At 42.9% G+C, this 18,467-nt stretch overlaps 1 protein-coding gene across 1 annotated transcript in view; it reads right to left on the bottom strand.

Annotated features, from left to right (window-relative positions):
* Nucleotides 1-2,224: 2,224 nt before the first annotated feature.
* The window catches only part of LOC140210119 (uncharacterized), a 62,253-nt gene continuing 46,010 nt past the window's right edge, over nt 2,225-18,467 (bottom strand). Inside the window, exon 5 of the mRNA XM_072278963.1 lies at nt 2,225-3,435. Within this exon, the coding sequence (XP_072135064.1) occupies nt 3,333-3,435 (103 nt within the window). The 3' untranslated portion in view covers nt 2,225-3,332. The remainder of the gene's footprint in view (nt 3,436-18,467) is intronic.

Consider the following 18,467-nt stretch of genomic DNA (forward strand, 5'->3'; position numbering starts at 1 on the left):
CCATCCACTACATAATGTATTGGTTGGGCACAGGAGTACATTCAGCCAGAGACTCATTCCTCCGAGATGCAGCACTGAGCATCGTAGGAAGTCATTCCTGCCTGTGGCCATCAAACTTTACAACTCCTCCCTTGGAGCGTCAGACACCCTGAGCCAATAGGCTGGTCCTGGACTTATTTCCTGGCATAAATTACATATTACTATTTAACTATTTATGGTTCTATTACTATGTAATGAAAACCAATTTCCCCCGGAATCAATAAAGTATGACTATGACTATGACTATGAATGAACTTCTCAGCATCATTACTTGACAGAAACGGGCATAGCTTTGCAATATTAAGTGTAAAAATGCTGCTCTGGTCACTTTCTTTTTGTGGGATTTGAAATTCAAATCTGAATCAATACGCTGCAGAAGCTCAGCAGGTCAGGCAGCATCTATAGGGAGGAACAAAGAAAGGACTTTTTGGGTCAAAACCCTTCATCGATTTGTACTTCAGTAATGCTGACTCAGGATTGTCATTGCTTATGATATGGGGAAGGGGAATGCAGAACGAACCCTGCTCTTTCTTGCCATAGATCTTTGAAAACTTTGCGAAGATAAATGGAACCTGTTTTAGGACAGTAAGTCATTGGAGCAGAATTATGCCATTCAGCCCATCAAATAGATTTTCTCTGTCAGTGGTGCACTACGGGAACCGTAGGTCCAGCTGTCTGCACTTGTCTGAAACCCAACAGCTTCTGGGCAAGAGGCGAGTTTTCAGTTCTACAGAAGAAAGAGTCAGACTCAGAAACTTAGTGAGTTCTGTTTGTGAAAAAAAAAATGAAGTCCATATAGGGATCACATTCAGACTCACAAGCCTAGAAGGCAAAGAGCTGGGCAGAGGCATTGAAGAGCGGGAGATGTGTGGTGCAACTACATCCACAGACTGAGAGAAGGAGGATGGCCACCGATACAAAAGTACCTAGTAGCTTCACGCATAGTCTCCACACAAAGAAAGTTAGCCTTTCATCACGTAACAACAGGACCCACTGGGCAAAAAGATGTCATTTAAAGCAAGATCTAAGATTAGTTTTCTTTGTCACATGTACATTGAAACATACAGTGAAATGCGTCACTTGCATTAAATCAAATCAGCGAAGGTCGTGCAACGCAAATGTCGCCACACTTCTGGCGGCAACAAGCATGCCCATAACTCACCTACCCTAACCTGTCATTCTTTGGAATGTGGGAGGAAAGCACAGCGCCCAGGAGAAACCCACACGGTACACACTCCTTACAGACCGCAGCGGGAATTGAACCCTGACCTTACAGCCGGTAACCTCAACATCAATATTCTGAAGCATGAACTTCTCTTATTTCTAATAGAAGTTTGGATTTGACAATTGTGGAGGACTTATATGTAAGGTGAGAGGGGGTAAGTTCAAGGGAGATGTGCAGGACAAGTTCTTTTTAAATGAGAATGGTGGGTGATTGTGGTGGAGAGAAATTCAAAAGGGTATTCGAGCTGCTCCTTCAAGCAAGCCACAGCCTTATCATTGGGTTTGGACGCCTGCGTCCCTCAATGACCCGGAGAGCTATGTTGGCTGGAGTCAGGGCTTTATGCTTTGGCTCTTGGTAGGGTCACCCGTGCCAAACAGGTCAAAGAGTAGAGGCCAGACTAAGAGTGGTCCACTGGTCCTCCAGGATCAGGGGTTCAGCTCAGGGCTAACAACCCTGACTGGTCAAAAAAAATTATTATGGAAACAGCACTGAAGAATCCTTCTTTATCAATGTGTGATGGTATGGACATTGGACGGATGGAGGACATTCATTGTTGCCTTAAACTCCAGTGGTGTAACGGGTGGTTAAAACAATTCAAGAGGCTCTTAAATAGGCATTTGAATGTTGAGGAAATTGGGGAATAAGGTCATCACAGAGGCAGAAAGAATTAACATAAGGCATTTAATTACTCGTTTAATTGGTTCAGCACAAAGGGCCTGTTCCTGTGCTGTTCTATGCCCCATGTCTTGTTACTGGGACATCCATGCATGTCAGAACGATGCAGGCTGATTGGTTTGGAGTTCTCCCATTCATCAAGAAGTGAAAGGCAGGCAGTATAAAATCACATTTTACCCATGATACCAAAAGCACGGTAATAACTGGGGCATACATATGGCATTATGGCTGAAGCAGTTAAACAGTTTTGACTTTTTTTAAAAAATCATCAAAATTCTTGACCAATGTTTGAGACGTTATATATTTAATCAACAGCAAACATTACTAATGTAGAAGGGCAAAGGCTTTGTAAACGTTGAGAGCCTTGCACACTAAGTGCTTAATCAGTCTGACCTACCAAACTGTTAATTGACCTTTTAAAATGGAACAGGGATGTTCCTGTGTAGGACAACATCTTTGTTCAAAGCATTTTTCACAGACTTAGTCTATTACAGAGAGAGGAAGTAAAGTTAAGAGATTCATGCAAACTTGCCTAAATATACAATACATTGTTATATTTTGATTTTTATACAAAAGATAACATTTAGTAAAAATATTCCATTTGATCTTGTAATTTACATATCAAAGTTCTGGTTGGATACAGGGCACTTTCTGCTAACCCCTTTCCCAAGCTAAAGATATTTCTTTCCATTGCGATTTTTTTAACACAAGTTATAAGGTGAACAATTTTGTCATTTAATTACATGAGGATTGTAGAACAGGCTAAGCAAACAGCAATCGTTAACGATCTGCACCATTAAATTAGACTCACTTCACCAGACTTAGCTCCGGAGACGGATACATTGTACAAGTTAATACCTAATTACTGAGAAGTAAATTGTAATAAAAATAAATAATTTAATATATTACAGAACATTTTCATTGGTTACATGCTTAGCTTAAAAACAGGCCTACATGATGTATACACAGTGGTTCAAAAAGTGGGAAAAAAAAGAGATTTGATTGATTATATGCCAAAAATTGTACTTTTTCTATGTGGAGTTTACATGGGAATTAGGTTAAATCAATAGGTTATAAGATTATGGGCCAGAACCATGCTAAAATACTACACAGATTAGTGTTTGTGTGTTGTACAACCAGTAAAAGGGAAAATGTGCAGAAAGATACTTCAATAAATATAGTTGTCAAGAACATACACCTTATATAATCCTCAGTTCAATACAAGCGGTGCTAAAAATATCTTCTGCACACTGGCATCCCATCTCATCAGGTCAGCAGGATTTTTGACCTCTCCTCAGGAAAATTGAAGCCGTTGGCACCATCCTCCGGTTAACAAGCTGATGTCTAGATGAAGCTGCCAGAAAATATCTTTCATGGCAGATTAGTTGCTTGCTCATTTGGTGGTTGAAGTGCCGACCACAGTAATTGGTTGTTTTGTACCAGGTCGGACCGTGAAGGTCTTTCCATGAAATTGTGAAAATTTTGTACTGTGGAAGCTGGAAAGAAACAAAAAAGATTTATAAAAGCTTGCATTTTCTTTTCCAACTACCTCCTCCCAACTTCTTACTTCGCCACTCCCCACCCACCTTCTCACCACATCCCACCTTCCCGTCACCTGGTTTCACTGAACACCTGCCAGCTCCAAACACATTTTGCCCTGCGTAGGTGCTGCCTGACCTGCTGAGTTCCTCCAGCATTTCGTATGCATTGCTCTGGATTTCCAGCATCTGCAGAATTTCATGTGTTCATACTTTCTTTTAAACTTTGTACATGTACCAAATCTTATCATCAATACAGTAGAGTGACAAGGTGAACTGGCTCAGTTACCAGTGCTATGTACACAGTTAGTTCATAATTCCCAGTGAGATAAAACTCAGGACACCTTCACTTTTAGAAATTCTACAGAGATTGCTAATGTCGAAGTGTGAAAACCTATCTTTAAAATGAAAAGTTGGCGAGAATCATTTTGTATAATCAAGTTGTATAAATGTATGAATTATACATAATTATATAAATTTCAAGGCATAGAAGACTCCAGACCTAATGTGGGTGAATGAGATTACTGTATTTGGGTTCATGGGTGTTGGGGAGATATGTCTCTACCAAAGGAGGCGTAAGGCACTCCTTCCCTCCACTAGTCAGCAGGTCACCCTTGGGCAAGGTGTAGCACCTGCTTAGCCCCCCGATCAGGGTCACATGAAGCCACGGGAGCAGGTGGTGGATGGTCGTATGAGCAGCTGGTGCACATCACAAGTCCTGGTTATGTGACCACTGACATTAGGGAGACAATCTCTGAAGGGTATTGATAGTGGCTGGGGTCACCCATCTTGTAAAGACACTGCCCAGAAGGCGGCAACGGCAAACCACTTCTGTAGAAAAATTTGCCAAGAACAATCATGGTCACGGGAAGACCAGGATCGCCCCCATCATACGACACGACACGTAATGATGATGATAATAGCTGGATGCGAGAATCTGGTATAGCACTGTGGGCTGAAGGGCCTGTATCGTGCTGTAGGTTTCCTATGTTTCTATGTTGCTAGAGAATTTAGAACATCACAGCACAGGAGCTGGCCCTTCAGCCCACTAAGTTGTGCCAACTCAAATAGCCAGCTAAACTAATCCCTTCTGTCTACACAATATGCCTATCTAAGTGTCTCTGAAAAGTCCCTAATGTATCTGCCTCTACCCCCCCCACCAGGGCTGCGTACTGAGTCCCCCCCTTTACTCCCCATATTACCATGACTGTATCGCCACCCACAGCTCCAATCTGCTAATTAAATTTGCCGACAACATTACATTGATTGGCCTTATCTCAAACAATAAATGGGTGGCCTACAGGGAAGAAGTCATCTCTCTGACACAGTGGTGTCAAGAAAACAACCTCTCCCTCAATGTCGCAAAGACTCTTTAGACTCTGGGCAGGTCCCGGCGGAATGGAAGACAGCAAATGACACGCCACTTTTTAAAAAAGGATGTAGGCAAAAGACGAGTAACTAAAGGCCAGTTAGCTTAACATCTGTAGCCGGGAAAATGCTTGAAGCTGTCATTAAGGAAGAAATAGCAAAACATTTAGAAAGGAGTGGTTCCATTAGACAGACGCAGCATGGATTCAGAAAGGGCAGGTCCTGTTTGACAAACTTACTGGAGTTCTTTGAGGACATAATGAGAGCAGTGGATAGAGAGGAACAGGCGGATGTCATATACTTGGATTTCCAGAAGGCGTTCGATAAGGTGCCGCACAAGAGACTTATAAATAAGATACGGATGCATGGAGTCGGAGGAAGTGTATTGGCATGGACAGTGGATTGGTTAACCGATAGAATGCAGAGAGTTGATATAAATGGGTGTTTCTCCGGTTGGCAGCCAGTGGTGAGTTGGGTGCCACAGGGGTCGGTGCTGGGCCCGCAGCTGTTTACCATTTACATTGATGATTTGGAAGAGGGGACTGAGTGTAGCGTAGCAAAATTTGCCGATGACACTGAGTGGAAAAGCAAATTGTTCAGAGGATGTGGAGAGTTTGCAGAGGGAAATAGATAGGTTAAGTGAGTGGGCCAAGGTCTGGCAGATGGAATACAACGTTGGTAAATGTGAGATCATCCACTTTGGAAGGAATAATAGAAGAGCAGATTATTATTTAAATGGTGAAAGATTGCAGCATGCTGTTGTGCAGAGGGACTTGGGAGTGCTTGTTCATGAAATGCAAAAAGTTGGCTTGCAGGTGCAACAGGTTATTAAGAAGGCAAATGGAATGTTGGCCTTCATTGCTAGAGGGATTGAATTCAAGAGCAGGAAGGTCATGCTGCAACTATACAGGGTACTGGTGAGGCCGCACCTGGAGTACTGTGTGCAGTTCTGGTCTCCATACTTGAGGAAGGATATACTGGCTTTGGAGGTAGTGCAGAGGAGGTTCACCAGGTTGATTCCAGGGATGAAGGGGTTATCCTATGAGGAGAGATTGAGTCGCCTGGGACTATACTCTCTGGAGTTCAGAAGAATGAGAGGGGATCTTATAGAAACATACAAAATTTTGAAAGGGATAGATAAGATAGAAGTAGGAAAGTTGTTTCCATTGGTAGGTGAGACTAGAACTAGGGGACATTGCCTCAAGATTCAGGGGAGAAGATTTAGGACAGAGATGAGGAGAAACTGTTTATCCCAGAGAGTGGTGAATCTGTGGAATTCTCTGCCCAGGGAAGCAGTTGAGGCTTCCTCACTAAATATACTTAAGAAAAAGTTAGATAGGTTTTTACATAGTAGGGGAATTAAGGGTTATGGGGAAAGGGCAGGTAGATGGAGCTGAGTTTACGGACAGATCAGCCATGACCTTATTAATGGCAGGGAAGGCTCAATGGGCCAGAAGGCCTACTCCTGCTCCCATTTCTTATGTTCTTATGTCACAAAAACAAAGGAGCTGGTTGTGGATTACAGGAGGAATGGAGACGGGCTAACCCCTATTGACATCAATGGATCTGGGGTTGAGAGGATAAACAGCTTCAAGTTCCTCGGTATCCACATCACCGAGGACCTCACGTGGTCTGTACACAACAGCTGTGTGGTGAAAAAGGCACAACAGCACCTCTTTCACCTCAGATGGTTGAGGAAGTTTGGTATGGGCCCACAAATCCTAAGAACTTTCTACAGAGGTGCAATTGACAGCATCCTGACTGGCTGCATCACTGCCTGGTATGGGAGCTGTATTTCCCTCAATCGCAGGACTCTGCAGAGAGTGGTGCGGACAGCCCAGCACATCTGTAGTTGTGAACTTCCCATGATTCAGGACATTTACAAGGACAGGTGTGTAAAGAGGGCCCGTAGGATCATTGGGGACCCAAGTCATCCCAGCCACAATCTATGCCAGCTGCTACCATCTGGGAAGCGGTACCGCAGCATAAAAGCCAGGACCAACAGGCTCCAGGACAGCTTCTTTCACCAGGCCATCAGACTGATGAACTCTCGCTGATTTGAGTGCACTATATATGACATTGACTGTTCTATTTATTATAAATTATTATAAATTACTATGATTGCACATGGCACATTTAGATGGACACGTAACATAAAGATTTTTACTCTTCATAGATGTGAAGGATGCAAGAAATAAAGTCAATTCAACCCGGCAGCACATTTCAGGCACCCACCACCCTGTATTTAAAAAAAAGCACCTCTTTCCTTTGACATTAGCCCCTCTAATGTATAACCAGGCTTCACTATGGAAGACACTAGCAATATGGTGGAAGTTCCAGGTATCAGGGGTCATGAAGTGTGTGAAGTTACCAAAACTAGAGAGAAGGTTCTTGGGAAACTGAAAGGTCTGAAGGTAGATAAGTCACGTGGACCAGGTGGTGTACACTCCAGGGTTCTGAAAGAGGTGACTGAAGAAACTGTGAAGGCATTAGTAATGATCTTTCAAGAAGCACTAGATCCTGGAATGGTTCTGGAAGACTAGAATAATTATAATGGTCACTCCATTCTTCAAGAAAGAGAGGCAGAAGAACGGAGATTATAGGCCAGTTAGTCTGGCGTCAGTGGTTAGGAAGATGTTGGAGTCGATTGTTAAGGATGTGGTTTCGGGGTACTTGCAGGCACATGATAAAATAGGCCATAGTCAGCATGGTTTCCTCAAGGGAAAGTCTTGCCTGACAAATCTGTTGGAATTCTTTGAAGAAGTAACAAGCAGGTTAGACAAAGGAGAATTGGTTGACTTTGTGTACTTGGATTTTCAGAAGGACTTTGACAAGGTGCCACACTTGAGTCTGCATGGTATTACAGGAAAGATACCAGCATGGATAAAGCAGTGATTGATTGACAGGAGGCAAAGAGTAGGAATAAAGGAAGTCTTTCCTGATTGGCTGCCGGTGACTAGTGGTGTTCTATAGAGGTTTGTGTTGGGACCGATTCTTCTTATATTATATGTCAATGATTTCAATGATGGAATTGATGGCTTTGTTACAAAGTTGCAGAGATATGAAGATAGGTGGAGGGGTAGGTAGTTTTGAGGAAGTTGAGAGGCTACAGAAAGACTTAGACAGATTAGGAGAATGGGCAAAGAAATGGCAGATGGAATACAGTGTTAGGAAGCGTATAGTCATGCACTTTGGTAGAAGAAATGGAAGGGTTGACTATTTTCAAAATGGAAAGAAAATACAAAAATAATTGAGACACAAAGGGATTTGGGAATCCTTGTGCAGAGTTCCCTAAAGGTTAATTTGCAGGTTGAGTCTGTGGTGATGAAGGCAAGTGCAATGTTTGCATTCATTTCAAGAGGACTAGAATATAAAAATAAGGACGTAATGTTGAAACTTTATAAAGTACTAGTGAGGCCTCATTTTGAGTACTGTATGCAGTTTCGGGCCCCATATCTTAGAAAGGGCGTGCTGAAACTGGAGAGGATTCAAAGGAGGTTCATGAAAATGATTTCAGGATTAAACAGCTTGTCATATGAAGAGCGTTTGATGGTTCTGGGCTTGTATTCACTGGAATTTAGAAGAATGAGGGGTGACTTAATTGCAACCTATCAAATGAAACCTTGATAGAGTGGATGTGGAGAGATGTTTCCTATGGAGGAGGAGTCTAAGACCAGAGGACACGGCCTCAGAAAGAGGGCCATCCTTTTAGGACAGAGATGAGAAGGAATTTTCTTCTGAATTTTATTCAGAGAGTGGCAAATTTGTGGAATTATTTGCATCAGGCAGCTGTGAAGGTTGTTTTTATGTATAGTTAAAGCAGAAGTTGATAGATTCTTGACTGGTCAGGGAATGAAGAGATGGTGGGGGAAGGCATGAGATTGGGCTGAGAGAAAAAAATGGATTGGCTATGATGAAATGGCAGAGCAGACTCGATGAGCCAAATGGCCTAATTTTGCTCCTATACCTTATGGTCTTATAACAGTAATAATAATAATCCTACACATATTATGACTGATCTGTTATTACAGATAAGATAATCTATAATAACTGTCCAGATATAATACAGGATAAACAAGCAAGAACAACTTACTTAATAGGCATAGCCATTCCAAACACACATTACTTACAGAAATCAATAATTGGAAAAACACCAGAAATATGCTGAATTAAAAGAGGAAATTGAAAGGCTATGGAACATGAACAGGGTACACACTGTCCTAATAGTAATATCTACAAATGGTATCATCCCAAAGTCACTACACAATAGCATTAAACAATTATGGCTACACAGCAATATCTATGAAATCTCCTGAAAGCCACAATACTAAACACCACGAGAATAGTCTGAAAGTTCCTGGCAATTGAGAAATGAGTGTGCTTGCTATTAATGAGCCCGTACCTCAGGCTTTACCAGCTATAAGAATAATAACTATATATATATATATAGCACTTTTCATACATGAAGATGCAGGCTCAAAATGCTAAACATAGATTGCATGGTAGCGTAGTGGTCAGCACAATACAGGCGATCCAGGTTCAATTCCCACCGCTGCCTGTAAGGAGTCTGTACATTCTCCCCGTGACCATGTGGGTTTCCTCCGGGTGCTCCGGTTTCCTCCCACAGTCCAAAGATGTGCACATTGATAAGTCATTGTAAATTGTTCTGTGATTAGGCTAGGATTAAATTGGGGGATTGCTGGCCAGCATGGCTTGAAGAGCGGAAGGGCCTATTCCGTATTCTATCTCAATAAATATATCTATGTATAATAAATCAATATCGTCATAAAATGAGACAAAATTAAAAGTCACAACTAAAGACAAACATTATATATAATAAAATATAATCGAATATACCAAATTATATAAATACGTATAATCAACATTCACAGGTATTAAGTCATGCCATAAGTAGACCAAATTAGATTATACGTGCAAACACGAGAAATTCTGCAGATGCTGGAATTTCAAGCAACACACATCAAAGTTGCTGGTGAACGCAGCAGGCCAGGCAGCATCTCCAGGAAGAGGTACAGTCAATATTTCGGGCCGAGACCCTTCATCAGGACTAACTGAAAGGAGAGCTAGTAAGAGATTTGAAAGTGGGAGGGGAAGGGGGAGATCCGAAATGATAGGAGAAGACAGGAGGGGGAGGGATGGAGCCAAGAGCTGGACAGTTGATTGGCAAAAGGGATATGAGAGGAACATGGGACAGTGGCCACACATTTTAATTCCACATCCCATTCCCATTCTGACATGTCTATCCACGGCCTCCTCTACTGTCAAGATGAAGCCACACTCAGGTTGGAGGAACAACACCTTATATTCCGTCTGGGTAGCCTCCAACCTGATGGCATGAACATTGACTTCTCAAACTTCCGCTAATGCCCCACCTCCCCCTCGTACCCCATCCGTTATTTATTTATATACGCACATTCTTTCTCTCTCTCTCCTTTTTCTCCCTCTGTCCCTCTGACTATACCCCTTGCCCATCCTCTGGGTTTTCCCCCCCTCCCCTTTTTCTTTCTCCCTGGGCCTCCTGTCCCATGATCCTCTCATATCCCCTTTGCCAATCAACTGTCCAGCTCTTGGCTCCATCCCTCCCCCTCCTGTCTTCTCTTATCATTTCGGATCTCCTCCTCCCCCTCCCACTTTCAAATCTCTTACTAGCTCTTCTTTCAGTTAGTCCTGACGAAGGGTCTCGGCCTGAAATGTCGACTGTACCTCTTCCAAATTAGATTATATATAGATTATATTTTATGTATTTTATTATACCATATAAATAGGAAATCTATAGGCTACAGAGACTCTGTGAAATGTTTTTATGGATTTTGGCCGTGTCATTTTCCAGTAATCTCATGGTCTTCTGGTAGTACTCTTTACATGCACAATTCTCCAGTCTCCAGTTCAGCGTCACTCACTGAATTAAGATCTGCCACTGATCACTTCTCAGCAGAAAAGGGCAAAGAGTCTAAAAGTAAACATTTCACTTTATTTACATTCTTCAATAAATTACTTAGCTTTGGTAATCAAAAGTTTAAAAAAATGATGTTTCCACAATAAATGTTAAATGTTATTTATGACTATTTGCAAAAATAGCCTGGAATGGAAGCACCAATGCTCCTGAACAGACAATGCTACAAAAAGTAGAGGATATGGCCCAGTCCGTCAGCGGTAAAGCCCTCCCCCATTCAGCACATCTACACGGAGAGCTGTGGCAGGAAAGCAGCATCCATCATCAGGGACCCCTGCCACCCAGGCCATGCTCTCTTCTCACTGGAAGGAAGTAAAGGAGCCTCAGGGACTCACACCACCAGGTTCAGGGAACAGTTATTACCCCTCAACCATCAGGCTCCTGAACCAGAGGGGATAACTTCACTCAACTTGCCCCAACCCTGAACTGTTCCCACAACCTATGGACTCAGTTTCAAGGGCTCTTCACCTCATGTTCTCGATGTTTGTTACTTATTCATTTATTATTATTATTTCTTTCTTTTTGTATTTGCACAGTTTGCTGTCTTTTGCAGACTGGGTGAATGCCCTGTGCAGTCTATCATTGATTCTATAATGATTATTCTATTATGGATGTATTCAGTATGCCTATAAGAAAATGAATCTATGGTGACGTATACGTGATATTTGTTAATAAATTTACTTTGAACTTTGTGATAAAAATTACTTTTCATTATGAATATTTATAGTTTTTGATTCTTCCCCTTAATCAAAAAGCAAACAATTAAGAGATGTCCTAAACAGTAGTCACACCTCGTAGTGACCTCACACCTGCCTCTGTTATGAAGCACTTCATTCTGAATTGTTATTGCTTTTTCCTTTGTGCTACCTCAATGGACTGTGAAAGGAAATGAGCTGTATGAACAACACACCAAACTAGCTTTTCACTGTTACCTCAGTACGTGTGACAATTATAAACCTATTCCACCCTGTTTGTTTGAGGACTGTTGATTGCGAGGTCAGCATGGACCAGAACACCAAACACCACTTCTGTTCTTCATCAGAACAGCGCAGCATCTTTGTTACAGAAAGCCATCTCCTGACCCAGTGATTAGGAGCTCAGCTTAACACCTCACCCAAAGACCATACGACATAGGAGCCCATCAATTCTGCCCCACCATTCAATCATGGTGATTCAGGCTACGTCCACACTAGACCGGATAATTTTGAAAACGCCGGTTTCGTGTAAAAACGATAGGCGTCCACACCAGGCATTTTTGAAAATACCTCCGTCCACATTAAAACGGGTATTTGGGCGAATCTCCTCCTACTGGGCATGCGTAGGACACATCTACAGAAAAGAAGCAATGAGGAAACGGTATACTTGGTACGCGTTTGTCCAGTTACATAGAAACATAGAAAATAGGTGCAGATGTAGGCCATTCGGCCCTTCGAGCCTGCACCGCCATTTATTATGATCATGGCTGATCATCCAACTCAGAACCCTGCCCCAGCCTTCCCTCCATACCCCCTGACCCCCGTAGCCACAAGGGCCATATCTAACTCCCTCTTAAATATAGCCAATGAACTGGCCTCAACTGTTTCCTGTGGCAGAGAATTCCACAGATTCACCACTCTCTGTGTGAAGAAGTTTTTCCTAATCTCGGTCCTAAAAGGCCTCCCCTTTATCCTCAAACTGTGACCCCTTGTTCTGGACTTCCCCAACATCGGGAACAATCTTTCTGCATCTAGCCTGTCCAATCCCTTTAGGATTTTATACGTTTCAATCAGATCCCCCCTCAATCTTCTAAATTCCAACGAGTACAAGCCCAGTTCATCCAGTCTTTCTTCATATGAAAGTCCTGCCATCCCAGGAGTCAATCTGGTGAACCTTCTTTGTACTCCCTCTATGGCAAGGATGTCTTTCCTCAGATTAGGGGACCAAAACTGCACACAATACTCCAGGTGTGGTCTCACCAAGGCCTTGTACAACTGCAGTAGTACCTCCCTGCTCCTGTACTCGAATCCTCTCGCTATAAATGCCAGCATACCATTCGCCTTTTTCACCGCCTGCTGTACCTGCATGCCCACTTTCAATGACTGGTGTATAATGACACCCAGGTCTCGTTGCACCTCCCCTTTTCCTAATCGGCCACCATTCAGATAATAATCTGTTTTCCTATTTTTGCCACCAAAGTGGATAACTTCACATTTATCCACATTAAGTTGCATCTGCCATGAATTTGCCCACTCACCCAACCTATCCAAGTCGCTCTGCATCCTCTTAGCATCCTCCTCACAGCTAACACTGCCACCCAGCTTCGTGTCATCCGCAAACTTGGAGATGCTGCATTTAATTCCCTCATTCAAGTCATTAATATATATTGTAAACAACTGGGGTCCCAGCACTGAGCCTTGCGGTACCCCACTAGTCACCGCCTGCCATTCTGAAAAGGTCCCGTTTATTTCCACTCTTTGCTTCCTGTCTGCTAACCAATTCTCCATCCACATCAATACCTTACCCCCAATACCGTGTGCTTTAAGTTTGCACACTAATCTCCTGTGTGGGACCTTGTCAAAAGCCTTTTGAAAATCCAAATATACCACATCCACTGGTTCTCCCCTATCCACTCTACTAGTTACATCCTCAAAAAATTTTATGAGATTTGTCAGACATGATTTTCCTTTCACAAATCCATGCTGACTTTGTCCGATGATTTCACCGCTTTCCAAATGTGCTGTTATCACATCTTTGATAACTGACTCCAGCAGTTTCCCCACCACCGACGTTAGGCTAACTGGTCTATAATTCCCCGGTTTCTCTCTCCCTCCTTTTTTAAAAAGTGGGGTTACATTAGCCACCCTCCAATCCTCAGGAACTAGTCCAGAATCTAAAGAGTTTTGAAAAATTATCACTAATGCATCCACTATTTCTTGGGCTACTTCCTTAAGCAGTCTAGGATGCAGACCATCTGGTCCTGGGGATTTATCTGCCTTCAATCCCTTCAATTTACCTAACACCACTTCCCTACTAACATGTATTTCACTCAGTTCCTCCATCTCACTGGACCCTCTGTCCCCTACTATTTCTGGAAGATTATTTATGTCCTCCTTAGTGAAGACAGAACCAAAGTAATTATTCAATTGGTCTGCCATGTCCTTGCTCCCCATAATCAATTCACCTGTTTCTGTCTGTAGGGGACCTACATTTGTCTTTACCAGTCTTTTCCTTTTTACATATCTATAAAAGCTTTTACAGTCAGTTTTTATGTTCCCTGCCAGTTTTCTCTCATAATCTTTTTTCCCCTTCCTAGTTAAGCCCTTTGTCCTCCTCTGCTGAACTCTGAATTTCTCCCAGTCCTCAGGTGAGCCACTTTCCCTTGCTAATTTGTATGCTTCTTCTTTGGAATTGATACTATCCCTAATTTCTCTTGTCAGCCACGGGTGCACTACCTTCCTTGATTTATTCTTTTGCCAAACTGGGATGAACAATTGTTGTAGTTCATCCATGCAACCTTTAAATGCTTGCCATTGCATATCCACCGTCAATCCTTTAAGTGTCATTTGCCAGTCTATCTTAGCTAATTCACGTCTCATACCTTCAAAGTTACCCCTCTTTAAGTTCAAAACCTTTGTTTCTGAATTAACTATGTCACTCTCCATCTTAATGAAGAATTCCACCATATTATGGTCGCTCTTACCCAAGGGTCTCTCACGACAAGATTGCTAATTAACCCTTCCTCATTGCTCAAAACCCAGTCTAGAATAGCTTGCTCTCTAGTTGGTTCCTCGACATGTTGGCTCAAAAAACCATCCCGCATACATTCCAAGAAATCCTCTTCCTCAGCACCTTTACCAATTTGGTTCACCCAATCTACATGTAGATTGAAGTCACCCATTATAACTGCTGTTCCTTTATTGCACACATTTCTAATTTCCTGTTTAATACCATCTCCGACCTCACTACTACTGTTAGGTGGCCTGTACACAACTCCCACCAGCGTCTTCTGCCCCTTAGTGTTACGCAGCTCTACCCATATCGATTCCACATCTTCCCGGCTTATGTCCTTCCTTTCTATTACGTTAATCTCTTCTTTAACCAGCAACGCCACCCCACCTCCCCTTCCTTCATGTCTATCCCTCCTGAATATTGAATATCCCTGAACGTTGAGCTCCCATCCCTGGTCACCCTGGAGCCATGTCTCTGTGATCCCAACTATATCATAATCATTAATAACAATCTGCACTTTCAATTCATCCACCTTATTACGAATGCTCCTTGCATTGACACACAAAGCCTTCAGGCACTCTTTTACAACTCTCTTAGCCCTTATACAATTATGTTGAAAAGTGGCCCTTTTTGATGCTTGCCCTGGATTTGTCGGCCTGCCACTTTTACTTTTCTCCTTACTACTTTTTGCTTCTACCCTCACTTTACACCCCTCTGTCTCTCTGCACTGGTTCCCATCCCCCTGTTGTGAACTAACCTCCTCACGCCTAGCCTCTTTAATTTGTTACAGACTAGAGAAACTTAAAAGGAAATTGCCAAACGACGGACAGCTGTTGGCCCTCGCGCAGGAGGACTTAAAACTGAAAAAATACAGGAGCGTATGGAGGCAACCGACAGGGAGCTCACAGACAGTATGACCCGGCTGACGACGAACATTGAAAAACTGACTAACTCTGTTGCAGTGGGATTTGCAATGATGAGGAATATGATGGCTCTCCCCAGTACTTTTCACTGCCACAATACCAGCCTCACAGCCACTACAATAGCTACACATACAGACACACAGACCCCCGGGTGGCCCCACCAACATCTTCCCCACTCCCACAGAAGGGTCACCCTGGAAACATTTCCTACAGCCATAGTCTCTTCACCGATGAAAGGGACGACAGGTTTTTTAAAACCTCCAGTTACCCCGTACACACTACAACGCCCAACTGGCGTTTTCCGATTTAAACACTCTGGAGCGCGTTTTAGAAAAGCCCTGTTTTCGGGGGAGGAAAACGCTATTTCAGTGTGGACGGAGGGTCAAAACGAAGAGAAAAAGCTTGGTTACGGATTTATCCGGTCTAGTGTGGACGCAGCCTCAGTGAAAGGTTTTTGCTTCTGTGCGATTGAAACAGATTTGAATCAGAATCAGGTTTATTATCACCGATTATGATGATGTAAAATTTGTTCTTTTTGCAACAGCAGTACAGTACAAAGACATAAAATTACTATAAATTACAAACTTAAAAGGAATGACAAGGTAGTGGACATGGGCCGTTCAGAAATCAGCTGGTGGAGTCCATCAGACATAGGAGCAGAACTAGGCCATTCAGCCCATCAATTCTGCCCCACCATTCAATCATGGCTGATTTATTTTCCCTCTCAACTCCATTACCCTGCCTTCTCCCCACAACCTTTGAATCTGCAAATGCAGGGAATCCACAGCAACACATAAAACACACAGATATGTAAGCAGATTAAGGAAATGTGTAAAAACAATAGGGTGGTTGTCTCGGGAGGTTTCAACTTCCTTAATATAAACTGGGACTTTCTTAGTACGAGGGGTTTATGTGGGCAAGAATTTGTTAAGTGTATCCAGGAGGGTTTACTAAATCAATATGGGACGGTCCAACGAGACGAGAGGCTGTACTGGACCTGGTGTTGGGTAATGAGCCCAGCCAGGTGACTGATCTTTCAGTGAGTGAGCCATTAGGGAACAGTGACCACTACTCCTTAACTTTCAGGATAGCTATAGATAAGGATAGGTATGGTCCTTGATAAAGAGTTTTAAATTGGAGTTGGGCAAATTACAAGGGCATTAGACTAGAACTAAGAAGAATTAATTGGAACACTTTTTTTCTGGCAAATCCACAGCAGACATGTGGAGGGTGCTTAAAGATCTATAGCACAGAGTATATTGAAGGTATATTCCTGTTAGCAGGAAGGACAAGGGTGGAAAAATTAGAGATGCCCAGAGAGATGATGAATTTAGTCAAGAAGAAGAAGAAGTATATAAAGCTTCGGAAGTTGGGATCAAATGGAGCGCATGAGGTTATAAAGAAACCAGAAAAAAACTAAAGAAGGGAATTATGAAAGCCAGAAGTGACCATGAAAAATCCTTGGCAATTAGAAATAAGATGAATGCCAAACACTCTATATATACATCAAGAGCAAGAGGATAACTAGGGAGAGGGTAGGACCAACTCAAGGATAACAAGGGGAACACTTGCTTGGATGCGGGAATGTGAGTGAGATACTTAATGAGTACTTTGTGTCAGTATTTACCAAGGCAAAGGATATGGAGGACCAGGAGATCAGTGCTGAGGTCAAGGAGGAGGAAGTGTTGGGCCTCCTAATGAGTACTAAGGTGGATAAGTCCCCAGGGCCTGATGGAATTTACCCCTGGTTATTGAAGGAGGCAAGAGACGAGATTGCTAGGCCTTTGACCAGTATCTTCACGTCCTCTCTGGCCACAGGCAAGGTCCCAAAGGACTGGCAGTGGGCTAATGTTGTACCTCTATTTAAGAAGGGATCAAGGGAAAATGCTGGGAACTATAGACAGGTGAGTCTCACGTCGTTAGGGAAATTGCTGGAGAAAATTCTTAGGGGTAGGATATATGAGTATTTGGAAACACTTGGCCTAATCAGGGAGAGCCAGCATGGCTTTGTGTGGGGCAGGTCGTGCCTTACCAATCTGATTTGAGTTTTTTTGACAAGACGATGAGAGATGGATGAGGGTAGGGCAGTGGATATTGTCTACATGGATTTTAGTAAGGTGTTTGACAAAGTCCTTCACAGGAGGCTAATCCAGAAGGTTAAGATAGATGAGATCCACGGTGAACTGGCTGCTGGGATTCAGAACTGGCTTGCGCATAGAAGACTGAGGGTAGTGATTGAAGGGACTTATTCGAACTGAAGGTCTGTAATTAGTAGAATTCCACAGGGATCTGTGCTGGGACCTTTGCTGTTTGTAATGTATATAAATGACCTGGATGAACATGTAGAAGGGTGGATTAGTAAGCTTGTGGATGATACCAAGATTAGTGGAGTTGTGGATAGCGTAGAAGTCTGGCAACAAATACTATGCAATATAGGCCTAGCTAGAATAGATAGGGAGCATCTTTTTCCCAGGGTGGAGATGTTCAATACCAGAGGGCACGCGTTGAAGGTAGGAGGGAGTAGGTTCAAGAGGGATGTGAGGAGTAAGTTTTCTTACTCAGAGAGTGGTGGATGCCTGGAATATACTGTCTGGTATGGTGGTGGAGTCAAATACATTAGAGACTTTTAAGAGACGGTTAGTTAGACACATGAAGGTGAGGAGGATTGAGGTATATGGACATTGTGTAGGTCGGAGGGATTAGTTTTTGGAGGTTGATGATTTACTTTTTAGCTGGTTCAGTGCAACATTGTGGGCCGAAGGACCAATTCCTGTGCTGTGCTGTACTGTTCTATGTTCTAAAATGCCAGACGAACTCGGCAGATCAGGCAACATCTAAGGAGCAGAACACACAGCCGATGTTTCAGGCCCAGACTGGAAAGGAAGGGGAAAGGAAGCAGAATAAGGTGGGGCATGGAGAAGGAGTACAAGCTGGTAAGCATTCATGCTTTGCACGGTTGTGTCCTGGTGTGCTGTTTCTCTCCCTCAGCACTGCACCAGAACCTCACAGATGTAAAG

The sequence above is a fragment of the Mobula birostris genome, chromosome 14 (assembly GCF_030028105.1).
Source record: "Mobula birostris isolate sMobBir1 chromosome 14, sMobBir1.hap1, whole genome shotgun sequence".
NCBI classification, from domain to species: Eukaryota; Metazoa; Chordata; class Chondrichthyes; order Myliobatiformes; family Myliobatidae; genus Mobula; species Mobula birostris.